The sequence below is a fragment of the Astyanax mexicanus genome, chromosome 17 (genome assembly GCF_023375975.1).
Source record: "Astyanax mexicanus isolate ESR-SI-001 chromosome 17, AstMex3_surface, whole genome shotgun sequence".
In the NCBI taxonomy this organism is placed as follows: Eukaryota; Metazoa; Chordata; class Actinopteri; order Characiformes; family Acestrorhamphidae; genus Astyanax; species Astyanax mexicanus.
The window spans coordinates 24,901,000-24,921,931 of NC_064424.1; the positions used below are offsets into that span (position 1 = coordinate 24,901,000).

A 20,932-nucleotide genomic window follows, 5' to 3' on the forward strand; every position below is an offset into this window, starting at 1 on the left:
GAATTATTCTGTAGGTATTCACTCTGAATTATTCAGTGTCTACTGTTAATTATTCAGTATGCACGCATTTTGAATGACTTAGTATTTATTTTTAACTATTTAGTGTATACTGTGAATTATTCAGTATGTATCCACTCTAAATATATCAGTGTCTGCTCATAATTATTTAGTGTGTATCCATTCTGAATTAAGCAGTGTCTACTGTGATTTATTCAGTATGCATCCATTTTGAATTACTTAGTATTTATTTTTAACTATTTAGTGTATACTGTGAATTATTCTGTAGGTATTCACTCTGAATTATTCAGTGTCTACTGTTAATTATTCAGTATGCACGCATTTTGAATGACTTAGTATTTATTTTTAACTATTTAGTGTATACTGTGAATTATTCAGTATGTATCCACTCTAAATATATCAGTGTCTGCTCATAATTATTTAGTGTGTATCCATTCTGAATTAAGCAGTGTCTACTGTGATTTATTCAGTATGCATCCATTTTGAATTACTTAGTATTTATTATGAACTTATTATTTAATATCCACTCTATGTCCACATTATGCGATATCCAATATGTATTATAAATATTTTTTTTTAAATCCAGCATGAATTATTATGTATCCAGCATGAATCCAGAATTATCCATTATCCACTTTGACTTTTCCAGTATTGAATTGAGTGTATTTTGAATTATCATGACTCATCATGAATTATTTAGTATCTGTTATGAACTATTCAGAAAATTAGATTCAGTAAATTAATAAGAGATACATTTGCTAGTATATACAGTGTGTGTGTGTGTGTGTGTGTGTGTGTGTGTGATTAACACTGTGTGGATAGGGAGCCCCCTGGTGGATGTGGTTTAAAACTACAGTGTCACTGCTGAGTTTCAGATATTTTTTCTATCTGCCCTTTCTTTTCCCACACTGTCTCACTCTTCTTCTTCTTCTCTTTCTTTTTGTATCTCTCTATTTATCTACACTCCTCTCAGTCCCTTTTGTTCTTATTTTGCATTCTACTTCCTCTTTCTATCTTTCTCTTTATCTCTATATGTTCTCCTAATTTCTCCTTTCTTTTACTCACTATATTTTACTGTAGAACACAGTCTTCTTTCTTTTAACACAGATCAAATATGATTATTGTTATAATAAGTGTGTTTGTGTGGGTATATATGTGTGTGTGTGTGTGTGTGTGTGTGCATTCTGGGATACTCACTGGTTCACCAGGCAGACCCCTGGGTCCGACCTCGCCATCGTCTCCCTAAAACACAGGAAGGAATCTTATCAATATCAAACACAGTTATAATAACTACACTGTAAAAGGGGGACTCTTAAATTGAAATACATGATGATAAGCATCACAATTTCAATTTAAACACCTTAAACAATCGTCATACGCAATATATCGCTAAATCGCACAGCCCTATATTAGAATAAAGACATGCTGAACTGAGACCAAAGTCACACACCCTCTGTTCAGGCGCTACGGTTAAAATCTCCTTATTATCTGTCTGAAAAAAAAAATTCACTTGTTGTAAAATGCCTTAAAACAGCAGAACCTGACAACTTACCCTTTCTCCATCCTCTCCTGAGGGTCCAGGAGGTCCCTGAGGTCCGGTCTCACCCTGAAACACAAACACACACACACATTTGTATTGTTTATCTGTTTTGAGAACACAATTATTAATAATAATAAGCAATAAAAGAAAAAAGAAATAAAGTTGCAACTAGCAGCTAACTATCAATTATAAAAACATGTGGATTTGCATAACATGAGTCAAAACATTACAAAAAAAAAAAAAAAACAGGGGCTGTGTCCCAAACCACACACTATCACACTAATAGTGTGCCTAAATGAGAAGTGCGTTCATTATTGCAGTAGGTGAAATATAGAAGTGTGTGGTTTGGGACACAGCCATGAAAACAGCCATGGAGTGATTTTAAAGATTTTAAAGATTAAAGATTTTTATTCTTATATAGCTCTGGGAAAAAAATAAGAGACCACTAAAAAATGTCTGAAAGAATATAATCTAGAGGAAGATGCATGATCACAAGCCATCAAACCAAGCTGAACTGCTTGAATTTTTGCACCAGGAGTGCAGGCATAAAGTTATCCAAAAGCAGTGTGTAAGACTGGTGGAGGAGAACAAGCCAAGATGCATAAAAACTGTGATTAAAAACAGAAACTGAATTGGTCTCTTAATTTTTACCAAAGCTGTATTATCAAGCACATTCAAACATAGTATAATTAACCGTATTACATATTTAAATTGTTTCTAAATATTGATAAAGGCTTTTGAATAATCAATTAATCGAAGAAGACGTTGTCTAATTAATCGAGAATGTTAGGTGCAGCCCTAACGTTGATAAATAAGTGATTAATGACTTAATTAGCAGACTTACTCTGTGTCCTTTTTCACCAGGTAAACCTGCCAGGCCATCAAAACCACGGTCTCCCTGTAAAACACACACACACAATTTATATTTAACATGTAACATCTTAAGATTATATACATATATAGCAATAAATATGTGTTTATCTGATGTGTACCTTAGGGCCAGTCTGTCCTGGCATGCCTCTTGCTCCATCTGATCCAGCACGACCCTGAAAACACACACACACACACACACAATCAATAACATAGTTATTATCCCTTGCTGAAAATAAAAAACAACATATAGATACACTTATTCAGTGTACACCCCAATTTTCATCCCAAACCCAACATACTGTATATTTAGACCATGTGATGCCCCCCAGTGGTCCACAAAGGAATTACATGGATTTAGAGCGTAAACCTCTTTTCATTTAAAGTTAAAATCTACTTTATCTTCACCTTAGATGAATATTGTATGATGCTATATTACAATAACTCAAGCAGACAAGCAGAAAGTAACTGTGGATACAGGCCAGCTTCTGGCCCTTTTATCTATAATAAATATAATTCATAACCATTTAATCGAAATATTTTAAAATCTATTTTAATATTTGGTCTATCTGTTTCAAAATCTATTTTAATGTTTTACCAAAAGGATCCAGAATTGTTTAGTCAATATGAATTCCAAAACTTTCAATATTCTTCAATATTGGCAATATGTTTTTTTTTTTTTTGTTAAATATGTATACAAAGTAAACACTCACTCTTCTGCCAGGCTTTCCAGGAGGACCCAAGGAACCCATTGGACCTCGGGGACCCTAAACAGAAAACACACACACACACACACACACACACACACACATAGGGTTAAAGGCCAGATCCCATAAAATACGCACAGTACACAAAATTAATATAAAAACAGCATTTTAACATCCAATCAGCTAGTATTTATTTATTTATTTATACCTGAGTTCCTTGCTCTCCAGACTCTCCCTTCAGTCCAGGTATACCAGGAGGTCCCTGGGAAACGCAAATGACATACAGCATTAACATACGTGATGGGACACCGAGAGAGAGAAAGACTTAGAAAGAGAGATAGAGTGATAATAATAGAGAGAGATAGCAGAAGAGAAGGAGATAAAGAGAGAGAGAACGTACCAGAGGTCCGGGACGGCCAGTCAAGCCCATTGGTCCAGTTGCTCCTCTCATTGCCAACTTCAGGAGAGCAAAGAAATGAGCACGTTTACATACAGCAGGTCACCAGTGTAAACTATATTATATGTGCAAGTGTGTGTGTATAATATATATTACCCGGGCCTGCTGCATTATAGCCTGCATCTGAGCCTCTTGGGCTGAAACAGCAGGTCCTTTATGGCCGCCATCTCCACCTGTGCTCATCCGGAACTGAAGAGAGAGAGAAAGAGAGAGAAAGAGAGAGAGAGAACATCAAAGACAAACATCCAGTTTTATATTATTATTATTATTATTATTATTATTATTATTATTATTATTATTATTATTATTATTATTTGTAGGCAACAGCTGTTTTGTATTATGCATGTGTGTATGTGTGTGTGTGTGTGTGTGTGTGTGTGTGTGTGTGTGTGAGGGGTCTGCTGGGCTGCTCGCCAGTGCTGCCATCTGGTGGCTAAACATGCTCACTGCTCTTACAGCCATGTGGCTCTTACAGACTCTTATAATACACCAACCAGAGGGGAAAGGAGATAAAAAAGAGAAAAGAGAATATGGGAGAAAAACAAATTGAAGAGAAGAGACGTAAATATGAGAGAGGAGAAGAGAGGAGAAAAAGATTAGAAGAAAAAGGAAAAGAATAGATTAAAAGAGAATATCTGAGATTAAATGAGAAGAGAAGAGACAAGAAGAAGAGAAGAGAAGAAAACAAGGGGAAAAATCAGACAAGGAGAAGAAAAGAGAAACAAAAGACAAGAGAAAAAGGAAGAGACAGAACTATGAGAAAAGAGGAACAAAAAGAGAAGAAAAAAAGGAAAAGAAGAGATCAAAATGGAATAAAAGAGATTAAAGGAAAAGGAAAAAAGAAAAATCAAAGAGAATAGAAAAAAAGATGAGAAGAGACAAAACTTTGGGAATAGAAGCAAAGGGCAGAAAAGAAAATAGGAAAAGACATGAAAGTGGAGGAAAAGAGAAGAGAGGAGAATAGAGGAATTGAAAATAAGAGGGGAAAAGAGAGGAAAAAGGGAAATAATTTGACAGATATAAGAAGAGATTAAAGTAGAAGAGAAGAGATTAAATGAGAAAAAGGAGAAGATATTAAATTAGAAGAGAAGAGATTAAAAGAGAAGAAAGAAGAAGAGATTACAACAGAAGAGAAGAGATTAAAGGAGAAGAAAGGAGAGATTAAAGGAGACAAAAAGAAAAGAGATTAAAGAAACAGAAGAGATTAAAGGAGACAAAGGAGAAGAAATAAAATGAGAAAAAGGAGATTAATGTAGAAAAGATTAAAGGAGAAAAACAAGATTAAAGGAGAAGAAATGAGAAGAGATTTAGGTAGAAGAGAAGAAATAAGACAAGGAGAAGAAAGGAAAAACAAGACTAAGAGAAGAGAAGAGACGAGAAGAGAACAGAAGAGAAGAGACGAGAAGAGAAGAAGAGAAGAGTAGAGAAGAGAAGAGACGAGAAGAGTAGAGAAGAAGAAGAGAAGAGAACAGAAGAGAAGAGACGAGAAGAGAACAGAAGAGACGAGAAGAGAAGAGAAGAAGAAGAGAAGAGAAGAGAAGAGAAGAGAAGAGAAGAAGAAGAGAAGAGAAGAGAAGAGAAGAGAAGAGAAGAGAAGAGAAGAGGGGATGAAAATGATGGTGCTGTATTTCAGTGGTCTGTAACATCATCAGTGCTTGCTGAGGAACATCAGCAATCCAACATTTTAAATGCTCTCCTCTTATAAAAAAAGAAAGAAGCATTCCGAAACATAAGTGCCGGAGCTGGAATCCTGACTCTGGAGCACTGCAGCTGGGAGAGCAGGAATGTCTGGGTTCACTCGACACCGCTGGCTGGACGCAGGCGATTAGAAAAGCAGATTACTTAACAGGTTTACTAATGCCGAACTCTTCCGCACTGTCGCTATAACTCAGCGCTCCGGACACTGCTTTCAGAGCCGACATTTCCTCACGAAAAAAACAATCCCACTGACAGGCTGTGTCTAATACACCCTGCTACACCCTGCTACACCCTGCTACACCCTGTCGACCGTGAAGACTGGGATTAATATTACCTGTGGAGCTGCTGTCACGCACGCAACATGGAATTCTGGGATAAATCTAGCATTTAATGAGTTTTGTGTCGTGTCACTCTGAAACACAGCGCTGCTCATCTCTGACTCATCCGTTTGGACAGAATAACTAATCTTGTCGTTTTGGATTTTTCTCTCCTGCAGTGTTCTGTCACAGTACCCAGCATGCATCACACTAACACAACATCCAACTGCTGGGAATACGTCCACTCAAATGAAGATAAATCAAACACCCGAACGGTTCTTTCAGTTGTGTTTAGTTCTATTAAGATTCACTTCAGAGAAGAACCCTTGAGAACAGTGTTCTAGCTATAGCACAGAAATTAGGATTATTTGTATTGCAATGAGACTGAAACACTTGTGGAGGTTTTAAGCATCCAAATGGTTTTCTGAGATATCAGGATTCTAAACAGAACCGCAGTCTTTACTAAAGAACAAATAAAAAAAAAAACATTTTACTGTGTATAGCAACAGTCATAATACATAATAGTATAAAGTATAATATATAGTATAGTATTATATATAATCGTATATAATAATATGTTGCTAAATTTTATATTCCAAATGGTTCTCCTATATTACCATAGTTTAATATACAATGTCAGCTTTCATAAAGAGTGTAAGATAAGCACTGTATATAAGTATAATATAGTCTATATTTTATTCTATACAGTCTATATAAAATTAAGGCTTGCATGTGTCAGAACAGCAAAACAACACTGCAACCCTTTTTGGTGTTAAACAGATCGCAGATACTTAAAAGGTTCCATAAACAAAATGTTTATGAGAGAAGAAAAGATTAGGAAAAAAGAAAACGTATATATTAATGGAGAATAGAAACGATACTGGAGAAGAAAAGATAATGTAACAGAAGAGAAGAGACAAGACAAGGAGAAGAGAGAAGAAGAGACACAAAAGAGATCAGACAAAGGAAAATAAGAAATTAAAGAGAACAGTAAAACAACACTGAAACCCATTTTGGTGTTAAACAGACCCCAGATACTTAAAAGTTCTATAAACAAACGTTTTATACAGAATATGGTATAAAGATTATTTTTCTTGTTGCAATAGCGATTCTAAGAATGGACGATATGGCCCTAAAATAATATCATTACATTTTAGGGCATTTTTGCGCATATTCTGGCTGATATGACAAAACACGGATTCACTGATATACTATTGTATCAAAATAAATATTTCATGTATAATACCAGTCAAAAGTTTTATAACACCCCTAAAAATGTAAAAAAGTCAAGCTGTTTTTATAATAACTTTATTTCTGCACTTCAGTCTAATGTTAAGCTGAGCTAAAGGCTTTTTTAATACAGCTTACAAGAGTCTTTTGATGGTGTAGAAAACAATATTCACTGCTACTTATAACTTGTAATAGTTACAGAGTTCTCTGTGTTTCTGTGTCTTTTTCTAGTTATTATGATGAAAGTCTTAATGTGCGTAATGTGTGTAATTGTGTAAATGCAACAGTAGAGTGTGCAGTACCTGTAACAGTATCTGTACCAATACTGCCTTACTGCAAAGTTTAGTTATAGTTCATTTGTTTTCCTTAAAGGATCTGGTAGTTTACTACAATATTTCGTACACTGAATTTTGTACCATTTACAGATACTAATAGAACCTAAAGAGCTTAACCTTCCTGTTATGTTACGGGTCAAATTGACCCGTTTTAAAGTTTAAAGATCTAGGTAAAATGGTTTAAATGATTTTTTTTCAGTATAAAAAAAATTCTGCTTGTCCTAATTAGTGTAATCAACGTATAATATGAAAACGATTAATCTCACACATTTGCAACCGCCCCCTGCAAAAACTAAACTAAAATAAAATTGCGATATGTTTCAATGTTTTTCTTTTTTTTTTTATTTATTGGTCTTTTTAAAAGTAATTAAATAGTGAAACATTACAATTTCTTTTATGAAAAACGGGGGAATTCTCCTAATTGAACCACTACTTGTTAGATGTAAGGAAGACCACTGCACTAAATATTGACAAAATAATTAGCAATGGAGTTGGTAATGAAATATTCACAAACAGATAAAATATCTTTTGGATAATTAAACACGCACTGGGTTAATATGACCCAGGAACACCACTGATGTTCCAGAAAGATTAACATAGTAATAAAAAAAATATAAGTAAAAAAATGAGGTGTGTTCTAAAACTTTGTATTGGTAGTGTGTGTATTTCATACATTAACTTGAACCAAACAGGTAATGGATGAAGATTAAAGGTAAAGCCACAGTTTCGTATCACTTCTAAATCCAGTGATGTTTTAAACACATCATTCTAATGTTCTGAAGAGCTTCGCACATCACCTGCAGAACTGCGTGGAATGATCCAGCACTCGGAGCAGGTGTTGTGTACAGGCACGCCAGTCTAAATACATTCATACATGCATACATCGGAGATGGCGTGATGCACCGGCCTGCTATCCGGCTTGCATTCTTCAGCACTGAGGTGAACAGGTTCAAGTTGGCACACACACACACACTCATACACACACACACATCCAAACACACGGGCGTGGTTCACATACCGGCAGCATCAGGACGGTCCCTGGGGGTCCTGGCAGTCCATCGGCTCCAGGAAGACCAGGGCGACCGGGAGGACCCTGCAGAGAGCAAAGGAGTCTGGGTAATGTAGTTCACTTTTAATTTATTCTAACAGATAGACAGGTTTTAAGTGTATGCCTCCTTTAGCACGAACCTATTATTGCGATTATACCACAGTTCCATTATCGCTGTTTATTAAAAGATTTTGAATTAAAGAGGACGAGAAAATACGATTTGTTTGGTTATAAAAACTCAGCAAGTAAAATAGTTCCATTGCTGCTCTGTTTGTAGCTGTGTGGTTTGGCTTGTAAGCGCTGCATCATTGCTAGGTTTCCTGTATGTGGCGGAGTAATACATAGAGAGCTTCGGATACAGTGCATTACCGGCTGATAATGTCACTCATAGAACACCTTTTAGCCAATCACATGTAATCATTTATTTCTTGTTCATTTATTTTGTGCTGAAAATGGTGATACCATTGTCTAAGTCAGGGATGGGCAACTTCCATGATGGAGAGGGCCACATTTTTTTCAGCATGACCATTGGAGGGCCACATGACCTCGCACTTCAAATAATTGAATATGAAAAACGCTACAAATGATTTTCAATAAGAACAAATTTTATATGAATTTATATCTGTATGTTTACAGCACCAACATTTATCAACAACTATTTTCTGCATATTAATGCATTTTAATACGGCAAAAGACAAACCGTTTGCTTAAAAAAAGTGCAAAAAGGAAGTCCTTCATATCAAAGAACAAAAAGTTTGCTTAAAAAACTGATTGCAAATACAGTAGTTCCTCTGTGTAAAATAAGTTCATTATAACAAGTCCTTCATAAGCAACAAGGACAAAACATTTGCTTATAAAAGTGCAAAAGGCATTTGAACTCATTTATAACAAAGAACAAAAAAGATTTAAAAACTGATTGCAAATAGCTCATTCAATAATAGCAGAAAACTAGACCACAGAGGCCCAACATTTATTGAAGCTAATGAGAGAGCTGTGGTTTGGCCTGCTGGCTCACAATGGACTGGATGTCAATGTCAATTTTCGTGGTTGTTTGGCAGCGCCCTCTAGCGGTCAAAAGTAGAATTACGTTTTTTTTTTTTTTTTTTTTTTTTTAAATTATGAAATTATGAAATTATTTTTGATCTATTTGCGGGCCGCACTGAGTGATGACGAGGGCCGTGTGCGGCCCCCGGGCCGCCAGTTGCCCATCCCTGGTCTAAGTAATAATAATAATAATAATAATAATAATAATAATAATAATAATAATAATAATTAAAAAATCTTTAAAAAATCTTAAGGACAACTTGGATGTGTTCTTTTTTTCTGTATCACCAATGTATTGTATCGGGATGACTCGATGTTCAATTATGTTCAAAAACATAATTCCTTAAAAACATAATTTTTGCGCATCATTAATATAAAGTCAGCCACGCCTCTTTTCGAACTGTCGACAATGCAGCATCAAAGGGGTTTAAATGAGTTTGAAGGAAAGTGCCGCAACCCTATTGTTTCATCCAATTCCACTGTTCTAATTAGATTAAAAATCAACATTACCTTATTTTAGATTTTATGAATATGATGTTTTTTATATGTTTTAAACAATCGTAAAATATATTTCCTGGCTTATTGAATCATATATTCAACCTCTGTATTGTGATATGTATCATATAGCCAAGTTCTTAGTTCTATCATTAATGACTGTAACGGTTGACTGCATGTCTAGATGCTTAATTTTACACACTTTTAGATGAATATGTCTGAATTAATCAATCTCAATAAAGTCAATGAATAAAACATGTATCTTAATACATACTTAATACTTCTGCCTACAGTATAACAGTGTAACGTATAAATAAGCACAACGTTTTTCATCGTGATTCGTGTTCCCTACGGTTACTCACCCTCTCTCCAGCCTCTCCAGCAGATCCAGGGGGTCCGGACGCTCCCGGAGGACCAGGCAGACCCTAGACATAGAAGCAGAAGGCGTTTATAAGGACGTACTGCACACGTGATTACACAGAGCTAGAACTCAGACATGTGGACATGTGGACAGGAGTGAGGGTCCGGTGAGGTCAGTCAGGATAAGTCAGAGCTGGACTGCTGAATCTGAATCTCTCTCTTTTTTTTAATGCTTTCCTTCGCTCTGCTGAGGCTTGGAGCTGTGGGATGGATTCGCGAGTCAACTCATGAATCGGGCTATAAACAATATCACATGTGCGTGTGTGTGTCTGTCTGTGTGTGTGTGTGTGTGTGTGTCTACGTGTTTGCTTTGCCAGCTGTACATCTCATCCTCAATCTCCTGCAGCTACGATATGACAGTGCCAAGCCAACTTAGCACCCTGTGAGACAGAGAGAGAGTGTGTGTGTGTGTGTACATGTGTGTGTGTGTTTAAGCGGGTTTAGACACACCAGCTTGGAGTTTAATAGCAAACTTTTCTTTCTTTCAAACTTTTCTTTTTGATTTTATGTTAAAAATCATTTTACATTTTATGATTTTAAGATTTCTGAAGATTTTCTATAGGAAAAAATGTGTGAGTTGGTGGAACAAAGTTGAGGGAGTTTAACAACTTGTATTCAGCTCTGGAAAAAATAAGAGACCACTTAAAAATGATGAGTTTTATAGATTTGGCCAAATTGAAAAGCTCTGGAATATAATCAAAAGGAAGATGGAGGATTACAAGCCATCAAACCAAACTGAACTGCTTGAATTTTTGCACCAGGAGTGGCATAAAGTTACCCAAAAGCAGTGTGTAAGACTGGTGGAGGAGAACATGCCAAGATGCACGAAAACTGTGATTAAAAACCAGGGTTATTCCACCAAATATTGATTTCTGAACTCTTAAAACTTGAGTTTTTTATGAATATGAACTTGGGGTTTTTTTGCATTTTTCGAAGTCATTTCTCATTTTCTGCGAAGAAATGCTCTAAATTACAATATTTGTATTTTTTTAACATGAGGGGACAAGTTGTCTGTATTTTATAGAATAAAACAACAATTTTTATGTTACTCAAACATATACCTATAAATAGTAAAATCAGAGAGAAACTGATTTAGAAACTGAAGTCTCTAATTTATTTCTAGAGCTGTATAGACAAACATAGACACACATACATGCAAGTGTGGCAAAGTCAAAAATACATGTACACAGGGTAACATGTAGTTTAAACACAGTTAAACAGACTTACAGTTGGGCCTTCAGGACCAGGAGGGCCCTCCACGAGCATTCCCTGAGAAAAAGAGAAAGAAAGAACAGGCGAGAGAGAGAGAGAGAGAGAGAGAAATAGGAAAAAAAGAAAAAAATTAGGACATCATCCAGATACACAGTACTTGCTCTGTATTCAGACAGATGTTTACACTACAAATTGGGGGAAATTGAAGAAAATTGTTGCACACAAACATTGAGTAAAATGTAACAGCCTTTTTATGCAGTCTTTCAAACCAGTTCACAGGCTTTTCTGTTAATTCGACTGTGATTAGATCGATATTTCTTCCCTCGATTCATGTAGGAGATACCAAAATCACTTCTATGTAATGGAATTCACCTTCTTGGTGGCTCTGTCCAGCCTGTGCAGCTGGCAAACATGGTGCAGGTAGTTTCACACACTGTTAAAGCTAAATAAAGAATGGAAGAACCAATTCAAAGTGAATAATCAGCTCAAAATTAGAGCTATAGTGCACAGAAAACCAGTTCAAACCAGAGAGATACACAGATGACATTCTTTCAAACTGGGTCTGTGAAGAGTTCCTAAAGGGTTCAGGTCTGAACAAAGCCAAGGATTCAACGAACCCAATAATATCTGAAGCATGCTGGAAACTGTGGTGGAAGTAATGGAAGAAACAGCAGCAAAGAACCTCGCATTCAAAACCACAAACCCTCTGACTTCAAATATCGACACGCTGCACCAAAGAAAACATCCAGAAGGTTTGGAAAACTGCTGATCTGTTCGGCTCCTCCGTTCTACAAAAGCTCACAGTAATTATTATCAGGTGTATAAGGGCCACTGTGGTATCTGGCACCAAGATGTAGCAGCAGATCGTTTGAGTATATCCTGTAAGTTGTGAAGTGGAGCCTCCGTGAGCATCAACGAGCCTTGGGTACGAGTTGACAGCAATTCTTCTTAAAGCAGGACCACCCCTCAAGACCTGTCTGATGTTCTAGAGACCCCCTGATCCTTTAGTTGCCTAGCATCAAAGTTTGATTCTTGTCAAATTGTCTAAGATTCTTAAAGTTGTCCATTTTTATTGCAGTGTTCACTTGCTGCCTAATAGGTTTACCCCCAACAGGTACCAATAGATCCAGATGAATGCTATTCAAATTTCATGGTTGTCCCATGAACAGTGATTTTTGAATTGAATTCTGAACCTTTGAAATGGTTAAATTGTTTCTTGAGAATACTGTAGTATGTTTTTTGAGGTCCTTGAGAATATTGTAGTATGTTTTTTGAGGTCCTTTAACTTGTAACTGCGAAGGAATCCTTAAGGGTTCCTCAAAGCACTTTATGGTTTTCCATAGTCTTAAACAACTTAAGAACCCCTTAAAAGTTCCTTGAGAAACTTTAAACAGTGATTTTTTTTCTAATATCTTATCTATAAGGGTAAAAAGTACATTTAGTTAGGCCTAAATTCTTGTAAGTTATTCATATAGAAAGACATGGACAAATATCATTTAGATTTCCTATCCTGGGGTATGTTTACCTTACACCCAATTATTTTAGGTAGGCTTCAAACCCCTAGCAACCTTGACCACAAAGCAGCTCATAAGATGACATAAGTCTAGCCTGAAGTTCTATCCTTAACCTAAAACCTTTTTTTTCACAGAAGCAACTAGAGGGTATCTCTGCCTGTACCCATTGATTGCAGGTAGTCTCCAGGTCCACACCCAACATGACTAAAAAAGTAAAATAGATGAAAGGTTGAATACTTCGCCCATAAACCAGTCCCCTCACAGGAGAAACCGAAAAATACCAAAATGGTCTGATCCAGGTCACTGTTCCTCAGTCGTTTGGGTCATTCGGGTTCTCCTGGAGTCACCTGGGGTCACAGATGTGGCCCAGATTGCAGCATAAGGTTCAAGAAAAAGTGTGGGTGAGGGTGAAGTGCACATTTTGATTTGATTTCAGTGATCTGTGAAGACTGGTATTCACCCTGAAGCCACTCCATGCCACAACAGCAGGGACACGTTCTTTGTTTTTGGTCGGCAAGAGCCAAAGCGAGGGACGGGTATGTGTGTTTGGACAAAGGGAGTCTGAATGCGGACAACTGCAGAGCGAAGTGTGTGATTTCAGCATATTTCAGCATATTTTGGACCATTTTGAGCGATCCAAAACCACAGTATCTTCACACCCTCCTTCCCAGAGCCACGCTGACAAGCTCAAAAATTCAACATATCTGGATCTTTCTTTCTTGTTCAAAAACAATGGTTGACAGCCATTCTATCCTAAAAGTTTACCTGTAGCCCAATTCAAGCAGAATCAGGTACATTGATTGGTTGGGAACCAGGGCTGGACAGACATACTAAACTTGGCAGTTAACAGGTGAGTTGAATCAGGCAAAAACAGTGCAGAACCAGAATTGCCCACCACTGCATTAGGTAGTTGTTCTCACACTGGTTCTCAAGGTCTACTAGATGATCCACCTTTTTGGTTGCACCCCTATGTGCTCCAAGTACTTTGTGGTGTAAACGTATGGATCATCTAAAGCAAATTCAAAGTAAAAATCCTCAAAAATGTGATAAGCAAGGGGACGCCAGGACCAGGTTTGGTCAGCACTGGATTGAAGCTTCTTAAGATCCAGAACAGAGGTCTTCAAATTTGGACCCTAAATCCAGTTTTAAGTGTGGTCTTTGCACCTGTGAACCTGACTGGCCAAACAGTGTCATACCTACGAAGTCCATGACTGAAAATTACAATTAAGGTCCAGATTTAAAGACTTAAAGACTGCTCTACAACTTTAAGAGCTTCAATACTCTCTACAATCTACAAGCTCCTCTAGTTCTGTTCTAAAAAAGATCTCCCAGTTCTGGGCGATGTCTCTGCTGTACGCCAAATCATGGTCTCAAGATGACCCTTCACAAGGGAAAAGCGGACAAGAAAACAGAAGAACTAGATATTTGGGAGTTGGGTAGATTGCTTGGGAAGATTTCTTGCAGCCCATATTTGCACTTTGTGAATTGACCTAACCAGGTTTGACTGGTACTGCTAAATCTGAAGCATGGTTTTGATGCAAATTCATGCAAACTTCAGCGGTACAGGCAGAGGAAGGTTACTTCAGCTCCTACTATCATCGAGATGTCTGAACTATACATGAACTGTGTGCCTTTTCTCTGACATTATGGAAAAAATGTTTTCAAGAGAAAAAAAGCTCCTAGCTCATATGGGTTTTGAAACCGTTACAAACCCTGTGGTTTCATCAGGACAAATCCAGCATGGGATTGAGTTTTTTTCAAATCGCCACAGATCTTGTAATACAAAGAAGTCAAAATGTGTCACAGTGGTGATTAATGGATCCACAAGACACCTGAAGAGTTTAGTGGCTTTAAAAGCTTGATTATTTACACAAATGTTTGAAGGTTTTTCCTTCCCCAACATGCCTGATTCAACTAATCAGCTCATTGACAAGTTTAATGAGACATGCAGTGGGTATGTTAAAGCAGGCAATCTTCCAAAAAATGTGTTGAGTGGGGGGCACCAGGACCAGGTTTTAAGAACACTGGTATAAAGGCCCTTGAGATCCAGAAGAGAGGTCTCAAATCTGGACCCTAAATCCAGTTTTCATTCCTGGACTTGTTAGTGTCCACGATTGGCCAAATAGTGTCACACCTACAAAGTCTATGTCCAGATTTGAAGAGAACCTCTAGAGCTTCAAGATTTAACTTATGCAGTACAGGCAGAGTAAGTTTTCCTTTCATCATAGCTCCTACTATCATTGTATGTACTGTACATGAACATGATGACCAGGCCAAAATGTTTCCAAGGGAAAAGGTTCCTGACTAATTTGGGTTTTGAAACTGTTACAAAACCTGTGACTTCATTAGGCCAGTTTAGGCATGGGCTTGGTATTTTTAAATCTCCACAGAACTTAATAGTTCCTCCATTTTTTACAGATATGTTTAAGTCAAAATTAGTCTCAGTGGTGGTAAATGGATCCACGAGATGCCTGAAGAGTTTAGTGGCTTTAAAAGCGTCTGAAAGACTGCTCAGTGCCTGAGGCATGGTTTTAACACAATTTTAGAAGAGTTCGCCTTAGAAATAATGTTGTTTAAATCTATTCAGCTTAAAAAGGGCATTTTATGTCAAAACAGACCTCAGAGAAAACTGTTTTTTTCCAGATTTGCCACTATTTTACCATCATCTATTTCAAAGGAACATGTAGGTTGACTGGTGGGTTTAGACAGTAAATAAAGTGGCTACACTTGTGTTGTAGTCATGACAAAACCTGGTTCCATTTACCACCATCATTGAAGAGTACCAGTTAGTTTTTCTGGAGTAAAGCATTTCAATGTCAAAAAGTCCCACAACTCCTAATGAAAAAATCAGAGCATTCCAGCTTTCTGACCAGCTTTCTGAGACAGTGGTCAGCCAGTATGGTGGGCATGTGGGGAAAAGCCGCACTATATGTGTGTAAATGGGGTATCTGGGTCCAAGCATGAGACAGTCTGTCCTCGGATGAGAAGCATTCCTTCGACTTCCCATGCTCAGAAAGCAACCGTTAACCCCGCCCCAATGCTATTTGTTTGGGAAAACTCAGCTGGTTAGAATCAACAGCCACATGGGGAGAGGGATGACAAGAAGCGAGTTGGAAAAGGAGAATGAATGTTGATATGCATGACTGATCAGCACTGATCTGCTTTGTGCTTTCTGTGGTTTATTAGTACGATTAGTACGATTTTGAGTCTGTCAGGATGGAGAAACTGTGCAAGTGAACACTCAAAAGTGACAGAAACTGGACCACACTCAAATAAACCGCCTGGTCCGCTACGTCGCACTAGGACAGAACGATCCAAAGACCCTCAGAAACCCCACCCAGAGAATCCAGCAGGCTTGAATTAACCAGACGCCTGACTCTCCACTGCTTCACTGCTGTCTGCTCCAGTCCAGCCCGGGGAATCAAACTCAAGACACCACTCTAAAAGCAATTCCAGCGTTTGTTTAATCATAATCATTTATTACACATTATCACCTCTGAGTCTCTAACAAAAGCCTCCAAAACTGTCCAGTTCAGTATAGAGCATAAAACACTGTTAAACACAGAGTGCCAGATCCTCTTGCTTATTGTGGTTCTGGGGTTAGACATGAAAAATGACAGCACTAAGAATATCCACACTCTGCCATAAATCACAGCTAGCCTACAATAGCTGAGAATATCTTCTACACCACTGGAAACATCTGCACTGTCCACTTAACCCACGATCATCTACAGCACTAAGACTGCATAGAGTCTTAAGAAACAGCAGTTTTTTAACCCATTCCTTTTGCACACAAGGTCAGCGCAAAAGCACAGAAGCATTTTGACACTGAATTGGAAATGATTAACAGTAAACAGTAATAGTAAACCCATGTTAACCTACAGCACTGACATTATATACAGTACAGTACAGTTAACCCTTGCTAACCTACAGTATTTTGTATTATATATAGAGTATAGTTAACACATATTAACCTACATATTAGGTTGACATACTATTAACATACTAACCTACCTAATTTACTTTAATTTACAGATTTAACCATTCATTTAGTTTAAATTCACATCAGACCTTCTCTGAAGGACTAGAGCAGGGGTCACTAATAGGCGGACCGCGGTCCGGGTCCAGACCCAGACGTTGTCCAGTCCGGACACAAATCGATAAACTACTGAGAAGGATTTAATTCAGACAGTGTTCATTTAAAGAGGCTGAACTTTTCTTGTCTTTACGGTAAACATGCTTTGCGGCGCAGTAAACTCACAGACCAATCACGTGTGCTGTAAGATCACCTAACACTCTCCTCTGCCAATCAGGTCTGTGCAGATGCGAGAGCGCGGAGCCACACAGGCGAAGCAGGCGGTAAGAATAAAGTCGGAGAATAAAGCGAGAAAAGCTAATTTAGAAAAATAAATTAAAATAACTACATTTATAAAACATACTAACAGTAATCATTTAAAATAAAATAAAACTGCTGTTTTTAAACAAAGCTGATATTCTGGCTTAGTTCAGCAAACATTTCTCCATATATTGTATGATTAGTCATTCATGTAATTATTATCATGACAGGCAGGGCTAAATCTAATATAAATCAAATTAAATAGAATAAATCGCATTATATAGCAATATCATTTTGATTAGGCCTGTTGCGATAACTATGTTATCGACTTATCGTACAATCATTTTTTTAATTGCGATAATTTCTGCTGACGTTAATAACAGCCGCTGGTTTCTGCATGGAACTCGCGCTGCACTGTTCTCTCGACGGCTCTCGATGAATCTGTCAGACAGCAACATCTATCGGTTAGGAAAATAAGTGCAGGCAGAGCTTATGCAGCAGGGAGAGTGAGCAGAGTTAAAAAAATAATTAATGTAAATGTTACATTAATATATATTTTATTACTTTATATTTTGTATTTTTTGTCTGTTTAATATTTAGTGCAGTTTTCTCAGAACCCACAGAGTCCCAGGGTGGTTTATATGTTTTATTTATTTAGGATATTAAAATATTTTTATATTGGAAGCCCAATGTCTGCTCTTAATAATATAAAGTTAGTTTAACTGTAAAATGGTGCAATAGTATTATTATGCTAGTATATTATTACTGTGGCACACTGTCTTAAGCTTTTTCTATAGTGGTGCTTTAAAATGACAATATTATCGTTTATTGCAATAATTCCTGGGACAATATATCGTCATGAAAATGTTGTTATCGTGACAGGTCTAATTTTGACAATTCACATTAATAGACTCGATAAGTAAAATTATTTAGGGTTAGGGTTTCCATTTATTGTATGATATTTAAAACAATAAATATTGTTGAAATATACTGAGCTATAAAACACAGACAGAACCACTATGCTTCTTCAGTATGCAGGATATAGCACTGAATCATAACACAAGTTAAATATGGCGACGGTCCGGACCTTGGCCTGGCTAAATGTTCTCTAACTGGACCGTACTGAATTCTAATTAAACACCCCTGGCCTAGAGGGTGCATGGGATTCTTCAGTGGTGCATAAAGGGAGAAAATGGGAGCATATTAAAATCATGTTACAGAGAGAGAGAGACTGTGGGAGACTGAAGCTGTGGGAGAGAATGAAGCTGAAGAAAAGCTGAACGAGGGAGGGCAGCAGTATTAGACTGTGTCTAATGTGTTGCAGTTGGCCAGACTGAAGTCCCAGATGTTATTCACTCACTCTCTCGCTCGCTTATTCTCTCTCTCTTTCCTTCTCGGTCCTGATGTGTTTGCTTATGAGTGACAGATGTCACTTCGCCACTCTCTCACTCTTTCTAAACACACACACAAACACTCACCGGTTCAATGATGGCTGGCTCTCCTTTCTGCCCCTTCTCTCCTCTGACTCCATCCACCTACAAACAGCAGAGAACAAATTACAACTCAAAACTCAGATCAGAGTGTATGGTTTTTGTCTTACAGTTATGGTATATATCAGCTGTACACAGCCAACAGTGAGCATGTGCAACAGTAGTCCGAATATTCCTAATAATTGATAGTTTATTGCTCTTTAAAAGGGTGTTATAATAGTATTAATAATAGTGCCATCATTTTATCATTATATCAGTGGGATAAAATGGATTTAAAATACAATAATACTGTTTAACAGTTTGTGTTTAAAGTATATATTGTCTAAGAAATTATTGTGATAAAGTGACAGGTCTACTGAAGATATTTCTATAGGCATTTTAAAAAATCAGATTCAATATTATTAGCAAACTAGAGGCTTCTATCCACGGTGAATTGGAACATAATTTCTTAGTAATGCTGGTAGAGGCTTTTCAGAAGGTCTTTAGGGCAAAATGGTACTAAAAAAGCTGGCATTGAAGGGGTTAACTTGCTCTGAGACTGCAGTCGTCTTTAAAAGAGGAATTCTGTGTTAAATATGGAGAAACGACTTGGTATATTAGATGTATTGAGCTATTAAATTGTTGTTAATTGTTTGTTACATACAGCTCTGGAAAAAAATAAGACACCACTTGAAAAATTATTAATTTCTTTGATTTTACCAAATTGAAAACCTCTGTTTTTTTCAAGGATAATACAATCAATATAATCAAGGAGGAGGAAGATGGATGATCACAAGCCATCAAACCAAGCTGAACTGCTTGATTTTGTTTTTTTGGCACCAGGAGTAACATAAGGTTATCCGAAAGCAAGGTGTAAGACTGGTGGAGGAGAACATGCCAAGATGCATGAAAACTGTGATTAAAAACCAGGGTTATTCCACCAAATATTGATTTCTGAGCTCTTAAAACTTTATGAATATGAAATTATTTTCTTTGCATTTTTTGAGGTCTGAAAGCTCTGCATCTTTTTTGTAATTTCAGCCATTTCTCATATTCTGCAAATAAAGGCTCTAAATGACAATATTTTTATTTTAAATTTGGGAGAAATGTTGTCTGTAGTTCATAGAACAAAACAACAATGTTAATTTTACTCAAATATATTCCTATACATACCAAAATCAGAGAAACTGATTCAGAAAATGAAGTGGTCTCTTAATGTTTTCCAGAGATGTATAGCTTAACATATTGTATAACTTAACATCCATTGTTTTTTCTCCCAATTTTTTTTCGCCAATTTCGCTCAGTTTAATGTTGCTTTCAATACTAGGAGGACAAAGTCAGGACAAATGTATCCCTTCCTCCAATACATATGAAGTCATTCACAATCTCTTTTAGAACATAAGGCCAGTGTGCTCTGAGGAAAGCGCTGAATTCCCAGCTCTGAAAAAAGGCAATTGGCCAATTGTGCTTTCTCAGACTCTGGCTGCTGATGGCAAAGCAGCATGATCCAGGAATTGAACTCACAATACTGTGGCCATAGTATGAGCGCATATTAATACAGAACTTACACTACAGAATATAGGCTAATTATTAGTGCTAACTGGTAGAGTGAGAATCGTCTTAAATACTCTCTCTCACTCTCTCTCTCTCTCTCTCTACTAGATATGATGCTCTTAATACCAGCAAATGTATACAAACTAAAAGTTTACGATATTGCCAAAAGTATTCACATAAAAAACAAAAACTAATCAGTGAACTTCCAGTGAGGTTCCAATAACTTCCATTACTTGTCAGAGGTTCAGTCGTACTAAATATTCCACAGTCAACTGTCAGGAATGTTATAACACAGTTGAAACAACTGAGAATGAAAGCAACTCGCTCTTTCAACATAAAATGACAGAGACAGGTCAACTTTCTTACATTTAATCACTACAGACCTCCAAACTTCACGTGGTCTTCAGATCAGCTCAAGAACTTTATAGTTAGAGAGCTTCATGGAATGGGTTTTCATGGCCAAGTAGCTCCACCCAAACCTCACATCCCCAAATGCTAATACTTTTGGCAATAGAGTGTATATCATTAGTAAGAGAGAGCTTCATTCAATACCTTTTGGTTGAGTTGGTTGAGTGGCAGAACTAATTATTCTGTATTTTATTACTGTATTTGACCTCTGTATCTAATGCTTCCACTTTTCTGAGCTGAATGCAATCAAATGTTCCTTA

The 20,932-nt window shown here is 37.0% G+C and overlaps 1 protein-coding gene across 2 annotated transcripts in view; it reads right to left on the reverse strand.

Annotated features, from left to right (window-relative positions):
• The window catches only part of col5a1 (procollagen, type V, alpha 1), a 143,781-nt gene that overhangs the window by 62,574 nt on the left and 60,275 nt on the right, over positions 1 to 20,932 (reverse strand). For both annotated transcript variants that reach the window (XM_022676453.2, XM_022676452.2), the window contains exons 9-20: positions 18,720 to 18,776; positions 11,407 to 11,448; positions 10,122 to 10,184; positions 8,191 to 8,265; positions 3,689 to 3,781; positions 3,536 to 3,592; positions 3,344 to 3,397; positions 3,142 to 3,195; positions 2,551 to 2,604; positions 2,403 to 2,456; positions 1,571 to 1,624; positions 1,216 to 1,260 (exon numbers count right to left, since the gene is read on the reverse strand). In XM_022676453.2, coding sequence (XP_022532174.2) covers positions 1,216 to 1,260; positions 1,571 to 1,624; positions 2,403 to 2,456; positions 2,551 to 2,604; positions 3,142 to 3,195; positions 3,344 to 3,397; positions 3,536 to 3,592; positions 3,689 to 3,781; positions 8,191 to 8,265; positions 10,122 to 10,184; positions 11,407 to 11,448; positions 18,720 to 18,776 — 702 coding nt within the window. The remainder of the gene's footprint in view (positions 1 to 1,215; positions 1,261 to 1,570; positions 1,625 to 2,402; positions 2,457 to 2,550; positions 2,605 to 3,141; positions 3,196 to 3,343; positions 3,398 to 3,535; positions 3,593 to 3,688; positions 3,782 to 8,190; positions 8,266 to 10,121; positions 10,185 to 11,406; positions 11,449 to 18,719; positions 18,777 to 20,932) is intronic.